The 24,516-nt window shown below is 36.5% G+C and overlaps 3 protein-coding genes and 1 long non-coding RNA gene across 6 annotated transcripts; 2 read left to right on the top strand and 2 right to left on the bottom strand.

Moving 5' to 3' along the window:
- Nucleotides 1–1,415: 1,415 nt before the first annotated feature.
- On the top strand, nucleotides 1,416–3,910 carry LOC122282665. The gene is made up of 3 exons (XR_006230439.1): nucleotides 1,416–1,602; nucleotides 2,709–2,793; nucleotides 3,715–3,910. It is a non-coding gene; the product is annotated as an uncharacterized LOC122282665 (long non-coding RNA).
- A 6,354-nt stretch (nucleotides 3,911–10,264) lies between these two features.
- On the top strand, nucleotides 10,265–12,591 carry LOC122282757 (probable calcium-binding protein CML11). 2 transcript variants are annotated; one of them, XR_006230463.1, is made up of 3 exons: nucleotides 10,265–11,154; nucleotides 12,209–12,247; nucleotides 12,335–12,591. XR_006230463.1 is itself a non-coding variant. In XM_043094766.1 (2 exons), the coding sequence occupies exon 1, from the start codon at nucleotides 10,639–10,641 to the stop codon at nucleotides 11,128–11,130; it is 492 nt and encodes a 163-aa protein (XP_042950700.1). In that variant the 5' UTR covers nucleotides 10,265–10,638; the 3' UTR covers nucleotides 11,131–11,154; nucleotides 12,209–12,591. The 2 variants fall into 2 exon arrangements, 1 of the variants encoding a protein (XP_042950700.1); XM_043094766.1 differs by having other exon boundaries at nucleotides 12,209–12,591.
- Nucleotides 12,592–13,057: 466 nt separating this feature from the next.
- LOC122282758 (dolichol-phosphate mannose synthase subunit 2) lies at nucleotides 13,058–17,178 on the bottom strand. 2 transcript variants are annotated; one of them, XM_043094768.1, is made up of 4 exons: nucleotides 16,923–17,178; nucleotides 16,803–16,849; nucleotides 13,582–13,695; nucleotides 13,058–13,462 (listed from the first exon to the last, which is right to left on the bottom strand). In XM_043094768.1, exons 3-4 carry the CDS (start codon nucleotides 13,669–13,671, stop codon nucleotides 13,310–13,312), a joined length of 243 nt encoding a protein of 80 aa, XP_042950702.1. In that variant the 5' UTR covers nucleotides 13,672–13,695; nucleotides 16,803–16,849; nucleotides 16,923–17,178; the 3' UTR covers nucleotides 13,058–13,309. The 2 variants fall into 2 exon arrangements, with proteins under 2 accessions (XP_042950702.1, XP_042950701.1); XM_043094767.1 differs by lacking the exons at nucleotides 16,803–16,849; nucleotides 16,923–17,178 and adding an exon at nucleotides 16,744–16,768.
- Nucleotides 17,179–17,431: 253 nt separating this feature from the next.
- Nucleotides 17,432–23,365, bottom strand: LOC122282756. The gene is made up of 2 exons (XM_043094765.1): nucleotides 23,112–23,365; nucleotides 17,432–18,100 (listed from the first exon to the last, which is right to left on the bottom strand). The coding sequence occupies exons 1-2, from the start codon at nucleotides 23,240–23,242 to the stop codon at nucleotides 17,638–17,640; spliced, it is 594 nt and encodes a 197-aa protein (XP_042950699.1). The 5' UTR covers nucleotides 23,243–23,365; the 3' UTR covers nucleotides 17,432–17,637.
- Between the last annotated feature and the right edge of the window lie 1,151 nt (nucleotides 23,366–24,516).

Here is a 24,516-nt window from a genome sequence, read left to right as displayed (position 1 = left end):
TTTATTAGTTTTTTAAGTTGTTTAATAATCATATTTAGAGATATGCATATAGTTTTCAATGTGTTGTATTGAAATATGGCATCATGAATGTGAAAATTGTGTTTTGTTTATTAGTTTTGTGCTCTGTTTCGTGACTGGTTTCTGGGTTGGTTTAATTCGAACGCTCTGAATATCGTTCGAATTTATTTTTATTTGTTCGAATAGAATATAACTCGACCAGCGTTCCATTCGAACTTATAGAGTGTTTGTTCGAACAGTATCAATTAAATACTTATTATTTGCAGTGATAATTAAATAGCAGTTAATACTCCAAATATAATAATAAGATAGTTAATTAAAAAATTATAATTAAATATTTGAACATAAGTAAGTACTCAAGTATTAATTATGATGATTAATACATAATGTATAATTAATTATATCTATGATTTAGTTTAATTAAATAGCTTAATACTCCAAATATAATAATAAGATATTTAATTAAAAAATTATAATTAAATATGTAAAGATATTTAAGTACTCAAGTAATAAGATAATTAATACATAATGTATAATTAATTATATCTAAGTACATTAATTAAATAGCTTCATACTCCAAATATAATGATAAGATATTTAATTAAAAAATTATAATTAAATATGTGAAGATATTTAAGTACTCAAGTAATAAGATGATTAATACATAATGTATAATTAATTATATCTAAGCACACTAATTAAATAGCTTAATACTCCAAAGGAATAATAAGATATTTATATATGATATTGATATAAGTAGAATAAAATTTATTTATGTAGGTTGCATCGAAATATAATGAACATTCAGGTGAAATCTCACCAGAAGTATATGCTTTGGCATGTGGTCCGTCTAAGCAGGCTATCCAATATTCAGGATGTTTGGTGCGTGGATATAGATTTCACACAACAGATAGAGAACGATATAGGAAAACTCAAAATTGTGGGGTTGTTGTCGAAGGAAGCCATGGGGATGAAAATATTGATTTTTACGGAATTGTGGAGGATATCATAGCATTAAAGTATGTGGGGGGATATATGGTCTGGTTATTTAAATGTAATTGGTGGGATGTAGGGCTGTTCATACGGGCCGGATTTTATCCGGCCTGGTCCGGAATCCGGTTTTTTACCGGATTCCGGTTCCGGGTTCCGGCCCGAATTTAATCCGGACCGAAATCCGGATTGTAAAATCCGGACCTAAGCGGTCCGGATGCAGATTTAAAATCCGGGTACCGGATTAAAAACTCGGTATCCGGTTTCTTTTTTTTTTACCCCCCAGGACCCCGGCTAAATATCCTCTCTCTCTCTCTCTCTCTCTCTCTCTCTCTCTCTCTCTCTCTCTCTCTCTCTCTCTCTCTCTCTCTCTCTCTCTCTCTCTCTCTCTCTCTCTCTCTCTCTCTCTCTCTCTCTCTCTCTCTCTCTCTCTCTCTCTCGTTCATCTCAGAGTCAGAAACCCTAGCCGCCGCTCATCTCGTTCATTTTTTCTCACCCTCGATCTCTCTCTCTTCTCACCCTCTCTATCTTGCATCGTTAGATACCTTGGAATGACGATGATGAAATGGTACGACTTGTGTAGGTTTTTTTCAGGTAAGATCTGTGCTACGACATTCTATGTTAGCATCCTTCTTTTGCTACGGCTACGACATTTTGTGCTAGATCTAGGTTATTTTGTTATTTTGTTAAACATGGGTATAAAGTATATGCTGTTAGTTTGATAGATCTGGGTTTGTGTTTGATTTTTGCTTTTGTTTGGGTTTGCGTTTGATTTGTCTCTGCCTCCCTCTTGGTTGGTTTTTTTTTTGGTTTAAGTACCTGATTAGTGATGTGCTCCCACGATTTGTCTGTGTTGTTAGCATTATTCTGCCTGTTTGGTTTGAAAGAAAATGGTCCTTCGGGGGACATGGAGAAGTGTCCATGGTAGCTGCTTGGTTCTTTTTTTATGCTCTAAAGCATTATAATTTGAAGTCAGTCCATATTTTAAGGCTTGAAATACGAATTCTCCAGACATTTTTCAACTCCTTTTATAATTAACTTGAAGTGTCCATGGTAGTTGTCTGTGTTGTTAGCATTTTTCAACTCCAGTCCATATTTTATGCTCTTGAAATACGAATTAATGTATTGTATTTAAATTCATTACTAATTCCACTCAGATTGACTAGATGAGTCAGAACTCAGTTGGTGAATCTCTCTTCACAGGGCATCTTCCCATAAAATATTTTTATGTTTTGGCAAAGCTCTTTTTTGTTCATGTTTTTTGCTGGAACTAACATTGAATTCTTTATTTATTTGTTCTATTTTTGCTAGTGACTCTCATTTGGGTTTGGTGGTTATGATTAATAATTAATATTTCTAGATAGGAAGTTGTAAAACATTGTAGCAGCAGTTGTGTTCCTCATGATTGTGCACATTCATAGAATTTGCATTAGGATTGTGATGAACATATATATATATGATTTGTAGCAGCAGTTAATTTCTAATTGTCAATGTTCTTAATACTAATTCAATGACTTTCTGCATTACCCTGTTTGAGCATGTAATATAGTGTTTTGTTTACTGCATGGCAATCTCTTCATCGGCCAAACTAGCCAATCTAAGATCACAGAACACCTCTTCGCCCACCAACGCACTCACTTGTCCAGAAATTTTGGTTGGATTCTATCTGACCCTTTTGGTTTTTTGTCTCTCTTTTGCAGCTAAAGTCCAGTAACTTCACGTGTACGAGTTCAACAAGCGTGATCGTGGAAGCCCTGCCTACCTACGATTTACTATTAATAAATGGTATTAATAGTAAGATTGTTTTTATTTTTTTGAGTGGAGGTTTATGTATGGGTTTAGGACAGGAAAGAGCCATTGATTTTGCTATTTAGATATTTTGGCATTGGCACTAGATTTTGGTCCTGTTTGGTCGATTTATGAGCCAGGTGATGCTATATAGTATAGACTTCTTTGTCAATACGTCTAGGGAACAAAAAAAAAAAGTAAACAATAGTACTTAGTCAATGTGGTTTATAAAGTCCACGTAATGCTGGCAGGTTGTAATCATCCATGTCCAGACAAAAAGCAAAAGAAACATATGATCAACCTGAATGCTAAAGTTCATGTGAAATATATTAATTTTGGCACTGTTTTGACTTGGTTATTTGGTTTGGGTAAGACAGGAAAAACCATTGTCATTTGGTGGGATTTCAGCCTCCCAGTGCCAGATCACATATCATGTCTTCAAAATTTGCTCCAGTTTATCAATATATCATGTTATGTATTGACTTTTATCCGCTTATTACCTAGCTCAATCCCTTGCTTGTTGCTTTACTAATATGCAATTGGCTTCTATCCTACTTCCAGGATTCCTATAAAAGCATATTTTGACTCACACACATATATATAATTTTTATGCAGATTGAGTGCCTCAAGTAACATCTATATTTTGATTGAACTTATAGCTTGTAATTAGGATTAGGGAAGTGGGCATTTGTGTGTATATCAGAAGGTGATGTTCATCATTTGCTTGGGAGAAGAAGTGTCAATATCATGGAAAAGATAATCAAATTTTCATATTCATCTTCATCTTCATTTTTTGTTTGTTTTGGATAATATGATTTCATAGTCCCAAGTTTATTTTAATGCCCAATTACTAGTTGGTTATAAAGGTGCAGTTTATTTTAATCTGTTTTTTGCTTCTTATGATTGCATCTTTTACAGGAAACTATGATATAGCAGCCCAAGAACATTATTGAATACATCTTGCAGATAAGCTTGGACCAACCATGGCTGGAAGAATGCATTGATTGCATGAAGCACACATTATGTAATATGTATTGGTGACTCAATGTAATCCATTTTTTATATGTAATTTCATATATTGTAATTGTGTTTTGTAATGTAATATGTATAAATACCAAATACTATAATATGTAGTGATTGCATTTTTATTTTTTTGCATGCATTTACATGATTGATATTAAATTTATTTTTTTCAGATGCATTTAGTTAAAAATAATAATTAGTTTTATATATAAAAGAATATCCTTTTCAATCATTTTTTCTTGAAAAATTTGTAATAGAATATAAGCTTTAAGGTAAAAAAAAAAAATGCTTTTAAAACAAATTTAATAATATAGGTAAGTATAGGATTTTGTAAAAAGAAAAAAAAGAAAAAAAAAATCGGGTTCCACCCGGAAACCGGAATCCGGGTTTTTCAAAACCCGGATACATCCGAGTTTCGGATCGGGTCTGATCCGGCTTAACCCGAACCGGGTTCCGGCCCGGATATATCCGGATTCCCGGGTCGGAACCCGGATAAACAGCCCTAGTGGGATGTCTCGAATCCTAGGTTGGGAGTGCGTAAGGATGAATATTTTGTAAGTGTCAATACATCTCGCAAATGGTATGAGGACGACTCATTTGTTCTCACATGCCAAGCAAATCAAGTTTTTTATTTAGATGATCCGGAGTTCGGAAATCCATGGAGAATAGTCGAGAAATTTGCGCCAAGAAATGTGTATGATTATATTCCAAAGGCAGACAAACTACATGAAGAAGTTGATAGTCCAGACCATGAAGAAGCATATCAAGAAAATGAATCAGGCATCAATCTGTTTGTTGATCTAAGCCATTATGACATGGTCCCATTGCGCAGAGAAGATGTTCAACCCGAAGTAATTGAAGGTGACATGTCGAAAGAACATGAATCAACTGAAGTGTCTACTGAGGATGAGAGCGATTGGTCCAGCAATACTGATACCGAATGATTTTCAAACAGATATTTGTGTAGGTAAAATTCTTATAAAAATATTTCATGTATTTTGTTCGAATAATAATTTATTATCATTTCAAACAGATATGCCTCCTAAACGCAAAAGAACACGTGAGCCATCCCCACCACTTAGCGAATCTCCGTGTGCTTTACCTGCCAACAATGGTGGGCCACCGTCACCAGAACCAGAATAAGGTATTTTTTCAATGTATATCTTTCAAATAAGATTAATTTAATTAAAATATATTCTAAGTCATTTGTATATATAGTTATTGTAAACCAGCGCCGAGTTAGAGGCATTACGAGGGGTGTCTGCATAGAAAAAATAAGGAAAGTTGGTAAAATTAAAATTGATATATCTGATGATCACACCAGTGGCTCTGGGGATTCGGCAGCTTGGCTTGCTTCTTATGTTGGTACACTTACTCGCACGTATGCACCGATGGCTACATCATCCTGGGCTAAAGTTCCCCAAGATGTGAAAGACCATATCAAAAATCGTTGTCTGGTAATAATTAAGTTACTTTGTATAACATTTTTATTTAAATGCGAATGTTTGAAATTATACTAATTGTTTATAATTCTTTGAAGGACGAGTTTGAACTAAATTTTGGTCGACGGGAGGATCGACTAACGATTGAAGAACTCATGTCGAATGCATTCCAGAGGTACAAAGATCGATGTCATGCACACTACCAGAAGTTCAGTACTACGATAGAGGCGCGTCAAAATCCATTCCAAGCAATGCCACCAAACGAATGGGAGAAAGTTTATGATCTGTTTAAAGATCCTGCTTATCAGGTAATTTCGCTACTATCTTTTTTTTAATAATATATAATAGATGTATTATGTGACGCCCCCAAATCCCCACGCCCGAACACGGGGAAATCGAGACGTCCGGATGGTGACAACCCGGACCACCATCCTAACGACGTGTGCCAAGTGTGTGCAAGAGCGACAAAGTGCACAAGACAAACGCAGCGAGAAGCAAGTCAATAATTAAGTACCAGAATTTTTCTTAATGTAATACAAACTGTTTAAAACATACTTAAATAAAATATTACAAGAAACACAAATACAAGTTGAAAACAGATAAAAAGCACAGCATCAGCAACCCGGCGGAGCCGCATCCTCGGGCTCAGCCTCCTCCTCCTCTTCCTCGAACTCTGCACCAAAAGCTACGGAACCAAGAAAGGTTCCGCAGGTAAGTATGACCCAAACACTACCAGATGAAAATACATACAACCCAAACAACAAGAAAACAAGATCAAACAAACACACGCCCCGCTACACATATATTTTAACACGCACGCCAAAACCCAAAAGGCCCACCAACCTCCATAAAGCCACACCTCGCCATTATCCCAGATAATGGCCCAAACCACCATTTTCCCAGAAAATGGATCATAACTGAAAAACCATACCACAACCCGCTCCGTATGCACCATGATCTCCCCTAGGGATCATCCGCACACCCTGGCTCAGTGCCACACCGTAGAGAACGGCTACGCGTGCGACACCTAAACGAGCGATGCCCAGACTCGTGCCATGCACGTACCGGGCCGGGCCATCCTCTAGCCCTCGCCAGCGAAGGGCCACGGGATCGGTGAATAGAGCGATGCCTGGACTCGTGCTCAGCACGTACCGGGCCAGACCCATCCTCTAATTTCCGCTCCCGGAGTCAGTGAGTAGAGCGATGCCTGGACTCGTGCTCAGCACGTACCGGGCCAGACCCATCCTCTAATACTACTCCGTCATCGCGCAGGGCCTCAGAATCGGTGAATAGAGCGATGCCTGGACTCGTGTTCAGCACATACCGGGCCAGACCCATCCTCTAGTACCGAACTCGTCAGCGCCCAGACGACTACTCAGGGGATGTCACTCAGTATTGACCGCTCCCGAGTGACCAGAGGAGCTCCACCGTGATAATAACCCATCACGGCTTGGGCTCGTGAGACACACGCACCCAAACGCCAAAACGCCGATAAACATGATGCACATGCACGCGATATGCAACGCACACAAATAAAATGCAACGCACGCCACACGGCAAAATCAAACAACCAAACACAACCAACCAAACAAACACTCCGTCCTCAACCCATCCGACCCCCGAAACTCCTCGGACTCGGTCCGGAATCAACAACCAACAACAAACGATAAAAAAATATATAATTAAATAAATAAATCAATTGAATGAGCAATATATATTAAAATCTGAAAATAGGGTTTGGAAAATACTTACAGCGCTATACGGTATTTTTAGAAAGCTCGCGGCGTTGCTAACGGCGGAAAAACAGCAACGTCACAGTGAAAATTCACTGTGGCCGTGGGTCTGAAAAACCCACTTTTGAACGGGGACAAACTAGGACACGAGATTGATAGGGAATGGTCTAGAGGTGGTTGTGAAGCTAATGGAAGCGACGGACGGCCGTGGGTGGCGGCGGAATGGCCGGAAATGGCCGAAAATGGCAAATCGGAAAACAAGCTCGTGGGAGCTGCTCCGGTGGTCGATGGAGGCCGGAAATGGGTGGGTTAGGACGGCAAGAGGTCGGTGATGAAGTGGTGAAGAAATGGTGGCCGGAGGTGGAGCGACGGCGGCGGATCGGAGTGAAATCCGTGCGCCCTTTGGAAGCTTTTTCCGGCCAAATGGCCGGCCGGTTGGGGGTGGTTTTCGGTGGGGAGGTGCACCGGAGGGAGGGGAAGAAAATGGGACCGGTGGGAGGCCGGGAGGTGGCCGGACGACGCTGGGCCGGAGGAGAGAGAGAGACGACGCGGGAGAGGGAGGGAAGAGAGAGAGAGCACGGGGGGGGAGCCGATCGGGGAGAGAGAAAGGGAGGGAAAAAAAAAGAAAAGAAAAAAAAGAAAGAAGAAGAAAAAGAAAAAAAAGGAAAAAGAAAAAGAAAAAAGAGAGGAAAAAGGGAAAAGATGAGGTCCAAACCTCATTCCGGAAAGCAAAACTAACCCGCCAAAAAGATTAAAAACCACAAAACAACTAAATAAAACACAACACCAAATAAAATAAATTAATTTAAAAACCAACTTTAAAAAACGCAAATAAATTAAAATAAATAGCTAATATATTAATTAAAATAAAAACAATTATTTCAGCGAAAATACACTCAAAAACGGGTCATCACATATTAAATAAAAATTATAATACTTTTTTTTAGAAACGGAGTGCAGTGAACAAAACAAATAGATCAAATTTAACGATACACCATCACGCGGGTTCTCGATCTTTTCATCGCTTGTCAAAAAAAATGGTTAGTTCTTATTGTCTCCATTAAATCTTAATATATACACTTTTTTCGTATAAATTATGATATTAATTTTCATTTTGTAGCAAGAAAAAATCCTACTGATTATGATTTGACCCAATTGTATGCTAAAGCACATAAAAATCGTGATGGTGTTTGGAGCAATCCTGAGGCAGAGGCAAATTATGTAAGTTTAAGTTTATTTAATTTCATTGTCTAAATATATTTTTGTTACATATACTAATTTTAATGTTTTTCTTTTTCCAGGACAAGATGATATCTCTTAAAGACACTGTTGCGGATCCATCTAATGAATCATCTGTCAACGATGCTCAAATCTTTTCTCAAGTTCTTGGATCACGTTCTGGATATTTGAGGGGCTTAGGACGTTGCGTGAAGCCATCCTCAACATCTTCATCATCTTCTAAAGCCAGATTGAATGACGACAAGACTAAAAAATTAGAGGAAGCTGCACTTGAGATAGAACGATTGAGATCGAAGGAAAAAGAGTTGTTGACCCGATTAGATCAAGTAGCAGATTTAGAAGCAAGATTAGAAGAGAGGCTATAATTAAATAACAAAAAAATGTTTGAACAATTTCAATTAATGATGTCCCAAAACCCTATACCACCACCACAATCATAATTCATTTGTTTTTTTTAATTGCCTTTAATATTTACGATGTTTGTAAATATTTGAACAATTGATGTATATAGATTACAATTTGTATTAGTATCAATTTCATTTTGTTTGATCAATGCCGTTTGAATGGTAAATTATCATTTATGCATACATTCGAACCAATAAATTCTCATTCGAACAAAAATATACCCATTCGAACTTACCGGGAAATACAATCCATGCGTTCGTTCGAACAACTAAATACTCATTCGAATAAATTCATTTCTAAAAGTCCGTTCGAACAGAAGATTTCTGTAAATAGATTATTTGTTCGAACAGTTAATATTTTTTTTCGAACTAAAGTCGCTTACGAACTTTTTTGTTCGAACGGACTTGGTCATATATGGTTATTGGTTCGAATTAACATTTCATGTTGTTCGAACAAAAATATTTCCATTCGAACTTGATTCTGAGACGACATTTTTTTGTCTCAGAAAAAATTTCCCGTTCGAACGGTTTCGACCGGTTCCGCCCAATTTCGTCCCTAAAAATACTTTTCGGACAATTTTCGTCTCCAAAAACTTTCTGAGACAACCTTTTTGAGACAAAATAGAGATGAAATTTTTTCGTCTCCCAAAACTTTTAAGGATGAAATTTCTATTTTTTGAGACAAAATTTTTTATCTCAAAAAATCATATCTCTTGTAGTGATAGCTTTCTCTTTCGTGTAAATTAAAATAAATGAGACAAAACATTTGCGATCAATTAATATTCCTGATCTTTGAATATTACTGGTAATAACACAGTTAAAACTAAATTTTAGCAAATTATTGATACCTCGAAAGTGTCACGACACCATTATTCAATTTTGACAATCTTCTAAGAGGCTGGTTTGGATGTTGAGTTGAAATCTCATCTCATCTAATCCACTTTGATCAATATTTAAATTCACACATAAATATTTTTCAATTTCAAAATTTTAACTTTTTCATTTGATCATTATAATTTTCTTAAATTTTTAAACAAAATATAATAAACGTACAATTCAAACTTTTTCAAATTTTAAAATAAAAATAATATTTTAATAATATTTTAACTTTATAATATTTTTATTCAATATTTTTTTCCTTATTTTTCAAAATCACATCAAACATCTTAAATCAAATCATTTTATTACTATTAACGAGATTTTTATTCCATCTCAACGCCCAAACAAGTACGAAGATCTCACAAACTCCCCCATACCTTTTTAAAAAGCAGTTGAGTAAGTCCTATATATCCGTTGCGCAGCATGGAAGACGTCGGCATTACCCACGGAATTCCCGCCTATTTCTTGAAATCTTCTCAGTAAAGAAAAATTAAGAACGAAAAAGGAAAGGAAACAAAAAATCATGACTAAAGTTACAAAATTAAACATCAATCACGTCCTTGTCCTAGGTGGTGACCTTTAAGCAAACGTTGGTAATTATTTCTCGAAGTAAATTTAAAGAAACACTCACGAAGTTTTTTCTCGTCTTTATCTTTGGAGATCCTATTCTTTTGTGAAATAAATCAAATTACTGGATCCGATAATTTGGCGAGCTAAACCCATCAAAAGAGGAGGAAGAAGAACGATATCCAAGTAGATCTCGGATCTTTTAAAGCTTCCTTGCTTCAGGGTACACGTACACAGACAAAGTTATTTCTCTCTCTCTCACAAATCATAGATAGGAAAGTGCAAAGTTAAGAGTGGTTCTGTTCGGTGTTTCCTACGAATCCATTCAGAGACAAGAAAAGGGTATGCCTATATCTTTGTTTCAGTCTTGTTGTTGACCTGCATACAGTTCTAATCTGCAGATTTTGGTCCAGAAGCTTGTGATTCAATCGTTCTGTGTAAAAAATCAACTGTAGGACTGTGATTCAAGGTTGATCATATTTATAAGAGTTAGAGAAAGAGAGAGTTTTGGAGAGATACTAAAGTGGAATATTAGGGTTGGAGAAAAACGTTGACATGAGCAACAAGCAACCAGTTGAGTTAGACGACAAGCAAATCGCCGAGCTGCGTGAAATCTTTCGTTCTTTTGATCGGAACAATGATGGCAGTCTAACACAACTTGAGCTCGGATCACTCTTACGGTCACTTGGTCTAAAACCAAGCCCGGAACAGCTCGAAACCCTGATTCAAAAGGCTGACAAGAACAGCAACGGAATGGTTGAGTTCTCGGAGTTCGTGGAGCTTGTGGTGCCGGAGCTTCTTCCGGCTAAATCTCCATATACAGAAGACCAGCTAAGGCAGCTGTTTGGGATGTTTGATAGAGATGGAGATGGTTTTATCACGGCTGCCGAGTTGGCTCACTCCATGGCCAAGTTGGGCCATGCACTTACTGTGGAGGAGTTGACGGGGATGATCAAGGAGGCCGATACGGATGGAGATGGGAGGATTAATTTCCACGAGTTCTCACATGCCATAACTTCTGCTGCATTTGATAATTCATGGTCTTGAAATGAAACATGGGTTTTAGTTTTGGTAAGTACTTTTAATTTGATCTGCTCTTTGAGCTGCTTTTGTTTTGTTTTTGTTTTTTTTTTTTTTTCTTGATTAAGAAAATATTATTTAATAATATTGTGAATTTTTTTTTAAATATTTAAAAGTGTTAAAAAATGATATAAAAATTAAAAAATTAAATTAAATGGCCTAACGGAAGCTTCCAACGGCAGCCCTACACCCACCCTTTCTAAAATTTGTAAAATAAATCTAAAATGATTAGTTTTAGTTTTGGAAAGTTGGCGTCTGTATTCAAATATGTAATATTAATGCTTTACAGATAAGGTTTTATCATCAGATTACAACCATATTGTAAAATCAAAATCATAATTTCAATATAATACTGATCTAATCTTGAGTTGATCAACTCAATCCAAGTTTAACTGTCACTTTGATCCATTACTTGCATTTAAATAATCATAATCTTCAAGTGCAGCCTGATCTGGACTGCATGAGTAATCTGATTCTTAATCTTGAACTTCACAATCGAAACCAAGGGAGCTGGTGGTCACTGAGAACTTCATCTTGAAGTGCATCCCGATCCTGTTAACAATTCGTGCCACAAATTTAGTCAATTGCTAATAGAAAAGTGATATTTACAGTCCTAGAATATTATACAAGTCACATGCACTCCTTTCAAAAATGAACCTCACTTTTTTTCAAAATGAATGGATGGGACTTGCACAACCTAATTAAGAGTGTATCTATCATTACTCTTTCTGATATATGTTGTACTTATATCATGCATCCAATTGATCCAAATGCATGCTTCAACAATTTAAACATTGGTTAAGAGCCAGCTTGCTTTCTGTGCTATATTCCATATTTTCATTCTCGTTAGTCGTTAGTGCTCATGCTTCTGCAATCTTAAAAATCACTAGATTAGCTAATGGTGTTAATTTCAATTATGTAATAAGATCTGTGATAGGCCAAGCATATTTTACTGCTCTCTCATTCATATGGTGATATTAGTCTTAGCTTATAGTTGGTTTCAGAAGTGCTCGTTTTTAATTCAAACATTGTTTGTAATTTGTAGAACACCAGTGGCAGTTGGCGACATTTGAAAACTCTTGAGGTTGCTGCTTTGGTCATCTACAATGAAAGACTGGGTTGTTTTTTCATTTTAATATGATTGTGTTGATCCCGTTCTTGGTTCTTGCAGGTTGGACGAACTTTCGCGCCCGCAGCATGTTGATGATCCATTCCGACATGCTCAGAAAACTACAAGTTTATGCAGTGGTTGATTCCTTTCATTCATGAACCATGCTTTTGCATGACAAATGCAGCATGTATATATTCCTTTCTGACATTATCTGTTAGTATGTTGGGTGAGTCGGGACTCGGGAAGTCTATTTCCTCAATCTCCTCCCGGCGACTTCGAATTAGCTCAAGATATCTTCCAAATGATCTTAGGTTTATAAGCACTTTGTTTTTTTTTTTTTTTTTTTTTTTTTTTTTTAATTTCATCCCTTTGGATTTAGAGATATTGCGATCATTTTGCAGCGTTAGTAACTTAGTATTACTGATCGTCAGTGTTTCCATTGAAGCTTAAAACGTTGGAACTATCGTGTAATTCGAATTTCTTTCTTTTTGTTGAATCAACCATCTTTTCTATCACAGTAATCGAAATGTCGAACGCTAAGACTTCAGACTAAATTGAAAATTAGAAATATAAGATGCAAATGCCTTGAGTTCCAAAGCAATTATATATGAGATACCATTCCTATGATTTGTCAAACAGCCCATCAAACTTTCGAAGTAATTATTCTACACTCGAAGTATCTCGTTTAGTATCAAGTTGATCAATTGCGTTACCTGTGCTACCCAACAGAGCACACCAAATGCAAGGAAAACAATCATGTGATCTGTGGCGAGATAACAACCATGGGCAAATCATAAGCAAAATGCTCTATTTACAAAAATGAGTTTCAACCCTAAAATGATATGACGAAATGTGAGCTTCTGATAGTAGTAGAAAGGATATAGATCTATTTACAAAACCAGCATGCTGCAACAAATCCAAAAACTAAAACACTCGGCCAGATTAGAAAATGTTCTAAAGAATAAAGGCAAAATGAACAAGACAAATAAGTTAAATCCTTGAGTTGCTGTAAAAAATGACAAATAAGTACTTCCATCATGCCTTCTTCTTTTTGGATTTAAGCATCACGAATCCAATGAATACACATAAGAAACAAAGTAGTACCATACCCGCAAATACAGGTATTAGTATAGCATATTCTTGTGGTAGGAAATACTGGTGGATGAAGTGATCACTGTCTACAAATGGCTGAAAGATAACAAGAGATGAATAAAAACAAGAGATGAGTAAGGTATGGTTCTTTAGTTTTTGTATATATTAAATAAAGAGAGTTCGAGAGAGAGAAATTAAGTTGAAGGCAAACTGACCAGAATGATGACCCAGAAAGTATAATATGTGAATATGGATAAGCTGACAAAAGATAACAGAAGCCCAACTGCTCTGTCTGCTAATTCCATTTTGATGTCTGTGGCTTTCAGTGCCTGTAATGTAAGCACAGAGAAGACAAATCAGGAATTTCATATGTTGTAGGCAGACACTTTTATCAAACATTAACAAGTACCCTAGCATCAGATACACAGTGTAGCCATAAACCCCCACCCCCGCACCAAAGGAGATCCTACACACCAACCACAAGGGAAACCATAACAAGAACAACATAACCCTCAAATTGGAGGGAAATCATAGCCTTGGAATTAAACATTAAGTTCCTAGGTATATAAATGAGATTGGAATACATGTTCAAATTCCAGACACTAGTTATAGTTTCAATTCTTAGCAAACAAATGAGGCTTCAATACTAAGTCAAATCACATAGAGGAGGACCTTCCCAGCCATTAAATAATGACCGGTGCGTCCTCAAGTAACCTGAATTCGGGTGACGACATTCAATATGAGACCAGAAAAAGGTAAGTAAAAAGAGGGTAAAACTAGTACACCCATGAACAGGAGAACAACATCTAAGAATAAAACCACCCGCACTGGATTGATATTGGAGTTGCCTTGTCAAGTGTAAGTAACTGACTGATCACATATCACCTATCATTTCCATCAACAGTACCAGGTCTTTGAGCTTTGGAAAGTATCGACACATTCAGTTCAAAGCTGCAAGATCTTGGGATAATTAAAATGCTTATCCAACATTCTGAAAACACAACAAGAATACCAGGTAGCTCTATCATTCTTTTTTACAAGACATCTTGCCATGATCCCGCCCCCTCTTCTCTCTCTTGCTCTCTCTAGACTATGTTCTATCAATTTTATAACAACAATCAACATGCATGGACCAGATTCTTCAAGAATTGTTTTGACCTAATAAAACCACCCCTCTTCATGATGTTATGATATTTAGTACCTAAGAGATCAGTGAATCAACTAAAATCAATTCCACAATTGAGTTCAGAGTCAAAAGAAGCCTGCGCTCTTGAAAAAAAAAAAGACAGGTAACCTATAATCTGGATCTCTTTCATGTTCCAATAACAGGGGTATATTTTTTTTATAGGTAATTACAGGGGCATATTCAAAACGCTTAATCTCATTTTCAAATTTCTGATTTTAACCACAGAATTCACGCTCCCACAGCATAATTTAAGCATTCCCTTCCTTCAAATCTATAGCATGAATGAATAAAATAGCCAGCCCCCGCCTCATCTTCCTCTTGAGATAAGCAACGCAACATTTCCTTCAAATTCTACTTTCGGATGACCAAATTTGTCTTCTCATCAGACCATTAAACTTGATCAGTTTTCAAACTCATTCACCATTTACATCTTTGACATCCTAATTCCCTCATCCCCCACTCCCAACCAACCTCCCCCCACCCACCAAAAAAACAGAGAGAACAGAAAGAGAGAGAAAAAGGGAGGAAACAAGTAGGAAAAACAAGAAGCCATGCAGCCATATCCTATATTATAGTTAGCCCTGAGTAACTAAAATAATTTAAGATTAATATTCTCAAAGTTTGACCCCTTGGCAACAAGAAAAAGTGATCTTGTGCAATACTTAGGCGATCTCTTTCCTACCAAAGTACGCAAACTGCACTTGAACCACTGATGCACGAACTGGTACTGTTGTACAAGAGCAATTACACATTCCCTTGGCCTCTGATTAGTTCACTTGCCAGCAAGGGAAGGTATCCATCCAGGTAGTTCCTAATCAACTGACATTGGAGAACCCGATTCGTATCGAAATGCCTTTATAGCGGAGGCTACCCAAGGAATTAAAAATCTGAAGTGGGCTGATGGAGGAGACTAGAGTGAAGGAAATAAAAATGTGAGTTAGAAGGATTCCTTGCATTGCTACAAAGGCCAACTCACTGCATTAATGCAAGATCCAAGGTGTTGGCCACTCCATATGATTCTTAAATTTGAATTCCGTCTCCAAGCTTCCCCTTTAGCGCTCACTGACAAGTAAAGAGGCCTTGTGGTTTTTCCATAATCCAATCCACCACAAACCAAACGAACCATGGCATACATAACTACATAAAAGGACCATGCAATATCGAAATGGCACACCCATAGCTGCCCATGGCTGATGAGGTAAATGCAACTAGCCATGGGACTAGCCAATCATATGGGGGACGGCCTATGTAAAGAAATTGAATCTACCAACTACCTCGAGTTCACTTGCAAGGCTCGAGGCCGAAGAATCAATAGAATTGACTTTGTTATTGCAAAAAGAGTCAAAGAGGAACATCTAGAAGCCTGGCTTTGATCTGTAGGTATAGCAAGAAAAGAAAGGCAATCAATTTGAAGGCTATGGAGATAGTATCACAGTTGTCAAAAGGTGAAAACTTGAGTTTGATTGCAGGGGAGCTAATGCACAATCATTTTCAATAAGGGTTAACAGAACCTAGGTGCCCGAGTTGACGAGATGAGCTAAAGAGGTGGCCAGGCAGTTACCAGATAGAATAGAGTCTTGCCTGTCCTAGTTTGATAAAAAGCAAGCAAGAAGAGGTGCATACTATTGGAAAGATATTAATTCGATATTTTAAGAGGTTTAGATTTCTTACAATAGCATCCAACATTCTTGAAAAATAGAGATTAACTTTCAAGAAATAAAATTGTTCTCACCGAAACCAAATAACAACAACCAAAGTACGTGAAATTGCAATGGTGGTAGTGAAGGTGCCAGCCACATCAGAATTAAAGACATCACCTTAAAACACACAATAACCTTATTTAAGTTATGCTATCTATTATACCCACATTCCACTCTCACTGTACTGTGCTGACGAGGCGCTGTCCAATTACGGGAGGTGAGTAGACATGGGTATTCTACAAAATCTCACGCCTTAGTATGTTATCACAATTTATGGTAGAAAAACTACAACTTTCAAATCCCGAATCAATTCCAATGAAACATAATTTTCTACCACCAAAAACCACAAATTAATTAGATTCCTTACAAGGGCGAGCTTCATCAAGAAAGAGAGATAACTTAACTTACATTTAAAAAATAAATAAATAAATAAGAGAGAGAGAGAGAGAGAGAGAGAGAGAGAGAGAGAGAGAGAGAGAGGTCGTCCTCACAATCCACATCGTAATTTCATATGTAAATCAAACGAACGGAAAAGGAAGCTGTAGATTACCTATTAGGTCCGCCGGAGAAAGTCGATGGCAAATTTTTTGTTATATCCTGTAAAGGAGGAATTAGTTTCTGGCTACGATCAGCGTTTGAAGAACGAATGAAAACTTGGAAAGGGTCTTACTTGGGTTTAGATAATCGACCCGAGGACCGTGAGTATCGGGTTTGGCTTTGGAACGTGCCTGCCCTCTTGTTATTGTGACGAGCTTCGGAGTTTATGAGAGTCGAGACGAACCGCACCAATAAAAAATAGGAAAATGCTACTTAAGGTTACCGATCAAAGTTACATGAAATAACAATTTTTATGCACCGAAAAGAAACAAGAAAGATATGTTCATGCTCATGATAATTGGGTGATCATATAAACGGATCAACAGGATTTAATTTGAGTTCCTGTTAAATTGATTCAAATCTAATTAAACTCAACCCAATTATGACGTGTAGCGTCGACTTCGTGGATCGTATCGAAGATTGCTAGCTCTACATATGCCCACAATGATAACCAAATGAGAAACAGCATTGCATTAGAAAATGACCAGCTTTTTCTTATTACTAATACGTCTCTGATCTCAAGCAGCAGCTAGTTCTCAGATAAGGAGAATGAATATACAAAAACCATACAGAAGACAAGGGGAAAAAAATCCTCACTGCGATGAACCATAAAATTGTTCTAGCCATCAGTTTTTCGCATTGTCCTACCATCAAACTCAGAAACGAAAGGTCCAAAACCAACTCTTCTGTGGTTCGTAAGTCTTTTTGCTCTTGTAAGAAACACAGTTTTGATCACCTTGTAAGCAACCTTCTCTAATTATTTAAATGAAAAAACAGAGATTTCACATTTAGTTTTGTAGCATCCACTGCATAATGTCTTTCCGAAGACCTCCCTCCGACCAACCTCTTGAATAGTCTGATCTTAAAACTCCCATCCCAGAGAAGTGCCTACACTGGGTCATAGTCCCAGCTGGCTTTGGTAGCCGCACCATCATTGAAATGGTTGGAAAAGGCTTTGGAAAAATATTTCTCGATGAAGTAAACAGATGCCTTCCAGAATCCTGTTTTCTCGATGTTTGGTTCTCAACAGGAGGTTTCAGATTGGAGTTGTCCACCTGCTTTGTCATCCTCAAGCCTGACCTAGCACCATCAGAGGGTTCCCCAGGACAGGGACCACGAATCTGAGCTGATGGTTTCATTCGGTCAAGCCATCGCAGAATCCAGTTCCCGACATTCCGACCAACTTCTATGTCCCTCTCTTGTATGTTATGGTGAACCTTGACTGCTACATTAAACACAGCGCGTGTTCGTCTGTGAGAGGAAGGAAAAAATTGTAAGAGTCCTGGTGATGTCATTGATAATAGTTCTAAACTTACAGCACCGGTGAAATAAATAGATAGTTTCCAAAACTAGAAAATTAGCAATAGTAGTAGTCCAAAATAAGTAACAAATACAGCTATTGTATATTTAAACCCTAATGCCATTGTAAATTGGCCATTATATTTTAAAGTTCCCAGAGAAAGTTGTTAGATTAGAGAGGCTCGGGTCCCTGGACTTCCAAAAAATATCAGTGGACCAAACCCAGCTTGTGATTGAAAAATAATTTGCTTTAATACTTTTCCAGATGACAATGAAGAATGAACCCTTCTCCATTCTCCTTCATGAAGACAATATTAATGGAGATAACTTTCTAATCTAACTTGTGGCACGAAAGCAATTGATGGAAGTAGGGTACATATTCAAGTACTTCTGAGCTGATCAACCCCAGAGAGTAAATTGTTTATACTCCGCCGAACAAAAAAAAATGAACAACAAAGAAACCTTAATCCAGGCAACCAAGATATATATCCAGCATATGCAATTAAACATAGACAGGGTTTGATAACAACCTAATACAGGATAGGAGCAACATCAGATTTAGGGTTTCAAAGACGATAAAGGGAACAGAAAAGTCTGATACTTTTAAGTATAACTTTGTGCATTTAGAAGTGTCACAATGCTGTATAAAAAAATTTCAAAAAAAATAAATATTAAAAAAAAAAGTGTCACGATGATGATGATAAAAGATTAAAGTGCATTGTTAAAGACGGGTTTCTTCATCACAGCCACAAAACCTAACATAATTAACATGAAGGTACTTACAAAAGTTCTTTTTTGCATTAAGGGCTAGGCAGAGCCCAAAAAATAATCTGTTTTCTTTCAAGCCCCAGTGATGCCATATTCTTGCAGTTTGCATTGTTTAAAAATTAATCCACTCCACATCATCTATCCTGTATATGTGCAAAGGCTTCATTTTAATGTCAATGTGTGAAGCCTTATGCAACGGCTAAATATGTAAGCCCAACACCTCATTCAGGTTCAAAATCAGTAAAAAGAAACCATAGAAAGTATTAAGGATTTGCACCAGGCACCTGCTGAAGAAATAAGCATTTGCATGTTTCATTGTCAAAAGAATTGTGAATAATACATTTTATTATTCACAAGGTTAATGGTGAATACCACATGATGGAGGAGTATTAATTGTACAGAGAAAAGCAAGGTTTCTGATACTGGAAAATAAGTTGGAGGAGTATAATAAGCAAGATTTCAGATACCAGAAAATCTAGAGAAAAGCAAGACAACAAGCAAAACAAGGAAAAAAAAAAAAAAACCAAAGAATAGATCAAACACATAATCCAAAAGAAACCCCTCTAAGGGACACACTATCACCACTCAAGGACTATTCCCATGAGATACAAAGAATGAAAAACCACTCACCCCTCAATGGAAAAAATAGCCTAGAGATGCTTAAAACAAAAAAGAAGATAACTCTTCTTCAAAAAAGCCAAGGGCTTAGACTTCTACTTTTCAAATGTTAATTCAAAATACATAGACAACAAAACTTTAAATAGGCCAAATTTGGAGTGGTATCCAAATAAAAATGAGAATTACAATAATAACATTAAACTTGCAGAGAGAAAAAGATAAAACACCAATATACCCTTAAAACGTGAAGCCCAGGCAAAATACTTGCAGACAAAGCAAAAGAGATAAGGTTCCAAATTTTTTTTTTTTTTTTTTAATAAGTAGATAAGGTTCCAAAAAGATATAACCCCTTAAAAAGACAAAAAGAAGTGCCTTAAAAAGATATAAGGCACTTCTTGGGAAATGGTTATGGCGCTATATGCACGAGGAAAATGCTCTTTGGAGACATATTTTGGATGTCAAATATGGAAGCATTTGGGGTGGGTGGTGTACAAAGGAAGTAAGAGGCGCGTATGGAGTGGGAGTTTGGAAATTTATTCGGAATGGTTGGAATGACTTCCTCGGCAACTGCAAATATGAGATGGGAAGGGGCACGCGAATCAATTTTTGGCATGACATTTGGTGTGGGGATGTAGCTCTGAAAAGTGATTTTCCTTCTCTCCATAGGATTGCGCTTGATCCGGACTCCTCAGTGGCTGAGAATATGTGTAGTACTGCCGAGCCTATTCACTGGTCTGTGAGATTCACCCACGCTGCTCAGGATTGGGAGGTGGGAGACATCACAGATTTCTACAGCATGCTATATGCACTGAAACACAGGGCAGGAAGGGAGGACAGATTAGTATGGACATACACCGGGAACAAGAAATTTTCAGTTCGCTCATATTACAAGGCCTTGACAACCCACTCCCCTAATACCTTCCCTTGGAAGAGCATCTGGAGGAGTAATGCCCCTCTCAAGGTCGCTTTTTTCGTTTGGTTGGCTTCTCATGGCAAAATACTGACAATAGACAAGCTAAGAAAGCGCGGTCTAATTATAATGGATTGGTGTTTCATGTGTAAACATGATAGTGAATCAGCGGACCACCTTCTCCTTCAATGTGAAATAGTCAAGGCCTTATGGGATGAAGTTCTCTCAAGACTTGGTATCGCATGGGTTATGCCAAAGAGGGTAATAGATTTATTGTACTGCTGGCAAAGGATTGGAGGAAATCGACAGATTGCCGCTGTTTGAAAATGGTACCGTTATGTCTAATGTGGTGCATTTGGAATGAAAGAAACAGCTGCTGTTTTGAGGACAAGGAACGCTCCCCAGCTGGTTTTAGGGATTTTTTCTTTCACACTTTGTTATTGTGGGTCTCCTCTATTGTACTAAATGGAAGGAGTTTTAGTGACTTTTATGCTACTATCCGTAGCACTTAGTTTGTAATTAGGCTCTTTCTTGTATACTTCCTGTATACCTAGGCTTTGCCTTTTTATGTGGATCAATAAAATCTCTTTTACCTATCAAAAAAAAAAAAAAAGACAATCATCCATCCTACAAATCCATATCAGTTTCTTACCCCAACAATGGATCTCAGATTCTACCGACCATTTGGCCTAGCTTTTGTTCTTTATGACCCATCAACTAATAAAGGACAAGCCTTAAACGCATTGGTATTCATTGCCTACTTACTTCAAATTCATGATAAGGATAGCATATAGAAGTAAAATGGCAAGGATGTGGAAGCAGAAAGCATATATACTGATAGTGCACTGTTTTTTATTTTTTTTCCTCTCTCTAGGTGGACTGGCCAAAGAATCCTTAACTATCGTCCAAAGGGGTACTGTGACTACTGTCTTCCTCAGTGTGTATAAGGGGTAGGCAACAAGACTCTTAAACCAAACCACCAACCACAATAGCCACTTTTAAAAGAGTCGTGGACATCACAGTAATTGCACTGAAAAATGCCATTAAAGATTAAAGCTCCATCTCAATGCTTCTATAATCTCACTAAAGTCAAAAGTGATTTTTATTTTTTTTAGGTCGGGTGTAAGTCAAGTAATTTTCATTACAACACAAACTACGAAAGTCAATCAGTGGCGGAAAAGTAATCCAGCAAAACAATATTGCAGAAACTACATACTTGGACAACAATTAAAACTGTTATCCTGCAAGTCATCTTCAACAGTTTTTATTTAATCAAGAGTGTAATTATGTCATTTTGTTTTACAAAAATATCAAGGCAAAATTCCCACTAGTAAAAATCTATTACCAATATAATTTCAAAGCCAGTTCTTATGTTTTTATTAAGCCACCTCATCATTCATCTAATTAATTTTATTCTTACATTATTCCCTTAAAATTTATTACCTGTTACATATTTAATTTTGAAAGCATTAACTCATAATTATTATTAATCACTTCATATTATTTATCCATCTCCACTATGCCAAGAGACAAAACCCTTCATGTCACATTCTAGCAATATATTCTTCCTTTTCATACATTCAATTCATATTCTAATGTTGGCAATTTCAATTTTCCGCCTTTGGTGCGTTTGGAGTTGTACAAAAGGACCATTTTTTAATTAGTGCATTTATCACTACTTACGAGTTATGATTTTTTATGATATGCAAGATGAATTACTTACGTTTACTGAGAATCGTGAATTTTTTAGCCACAAAGAGAAATAATGAACCAATTATGGTAGGAAAATCAATAAAGCCGATATTGAACGCCTTTAGAATGACTAGCATTATACAGTTGCTTAAACACTCACCAAAATAAGCATATAAAACTATGAGATAACTCTCCAAACTCAAATAATAGTTATTTTAAAAAATAAAAGATGTGCAGACAATATTTTGCATAAAGCATACATTTGCCTTCTAACTTCTATGTAGCTACATGTTAAATTCTTAATACGAAGTTTGCTTAAGAAAATAAACTACCAATAACCATCACATAGAACAATTCTCATTCTTGAAACTATAACCATTCCCACGCATCAAGCGGGTATAGGACTAGTATAACTAACAAACAACTCAAGCTGCCTCTTTAAATATAACTTCACTTTCAAAACTCCTTGAAAATTAATTACTCTTAAAAAACAAACATAAATAAGAAGAAAATTAATCGAAAGTTATTTTGAACATCCCACAAGTAGCTTATCAGTGTTTCTTTATCCCTTTTCCCGTCTATTTTTGTTTTTTTTTTTCAATACATCCGGCCCCAGATTCTTACATTCACTAATAATACATGCAATATTTATTCAAAAAATAAAATCATAATTACACACACGCACACGCTCAGAGCATCCTCGCACAATCTAGTATCAAAACTACAGCATTGTATTAGAACCCATTGATTCAGATACCAAGCTGATGACATCTATGATCCCAAAATATAGAGTTTATTCTGAATCATATGTTTAAACCAACCAAATGTACGAATCAAAGTGGACAGGTGCCGCCGAACCCCTAGAGACTTCCACATCGACCAATATAGTAGATATTAGCATCTATACACTTCCACAACCAGCTTTTCAAACAATGATAAAGAAGCCGATAACGCCACAGACGTAAAATACGATACCTGTGAAGAAACTGGCGGATCTTAGGGTGCTTAGGGCTGATGACCTTGCGTTGAATCTTCAGAGCGAGCCTGTACGTTCGCTTCAGACCCAAGAAATACGCAGTAGCCAACGTGATCTCCCACAACACCATTCTCTCTCTCCCTCTCTCTCTCTCTCTGGGGCTCTCTGTTCGTGTTTTGAATTAGTTTACTATTTATTTGATCCTTTCGTTTCTCGCAAGTAATTCCTATTTCCCTGTCTGAATTTCCCGTCTCACTGGCGCTGCTCGGTCCTTGTTAGCTAAGAGCTAACGTCACCGATCACAGGCGAAATCGAGACCGTTGGTTTTGCATCTGCTCTATCCGAGCCGTCGGTTTTATCTTTTTTTTTTTTTTTTTTACCTCCTTAAGCTGCTATATGGGCCGGGCTTGTGAGAGGGACAAGGCCCAAAAACTTTGATGCTGGAAGATGACCCGAGGAAACTTGGAGATTATTCTAGTGCAAAAATTCGGATACAAATATTTTACGGCATCCTTCCGGTGCCTTTGTGCGGATATTTGTTTTAAAATTTATTGGCAGCAGCTTCTTTATTTTTTTTTTTTATGAGGCAATTATATTTTTTTTAAATTCCCGTGTTTTATGTGTTGAATAGATGCTTTTTAAATATACAAGCATAACTGTGTATTAATATGTATACGAAAAAATTTAATTACAAGCATAATTGTGTATTAATATATACAATAATCTAATGTGATTGGTCATAAAATAAATTTTATTAAAAACAGTATTAATTTAGATTTTAAATATGAATAAATCAGTATTAATATGCAGATTAATGCACAATTTTATTTATATAAAACTCTTCATCATATTCTTTATCATCTTCCCCTTCTAATATGGCATTAAATGAATAAAAAATTATATATAATTTCATTACTTATCATCCAATCATGTAACTCGTGTAAGGGGTGATGAAAATATGGTAATCAAACGGAAGATAAATAGGTTTTTTTTTTTTTTTTTCAAATTAATCGGCTTACAAGGACTAAGCGGATACTCTAATAGTTAAGTCAAGTTAGTAATTCTAAAGATGAATAATGATACACGTATAACTATTTATGCAATCGTATTTTAAATTAAAGATATTTCTATAAAATAATATTATTTTTATAATTTATTCTACAAAAATGTCTATCATTTAAAATATAATAGAATAAAAAATTGTGAAAATAATTATATGTGTATAATTTTTCTTGTAAGATAAATCAAAGCGAAGTGAGCATGAAGAGGAAATGCTGCTTCTGTTGTGTTATTTACCTGATTTTTTTGTGCCCCTTTAATTGGGTTTTTCTTGAATTTTGGTCCTCGAACTCCTCGAATGTGGCCAGCTTTTAGCTATATTCAAGAAATAGTAGCCATAGACTT

The sequence above is a fragment of the Carya illinoinensis genome, chromosome 11, assembly GCF_018687715.1.
Source record: "Carya illinoinensis cultivar Pawnee chromosome 11, C.illinoinensisPawnee_v1, whole genome shotgun sequence".
NCBI classification, from domain to species: domain Eukaryota; kingdom Viridiplantae; phylum Streptophyta; class Magnoliopsida; order Fagales; family Juglandaceae; genus Carya; species Carya illinoinensis.
Note: the sequence above shows the minus strand (reverse complement) of the source record. Positions and strands in the feature narration are given on the sequence as shown.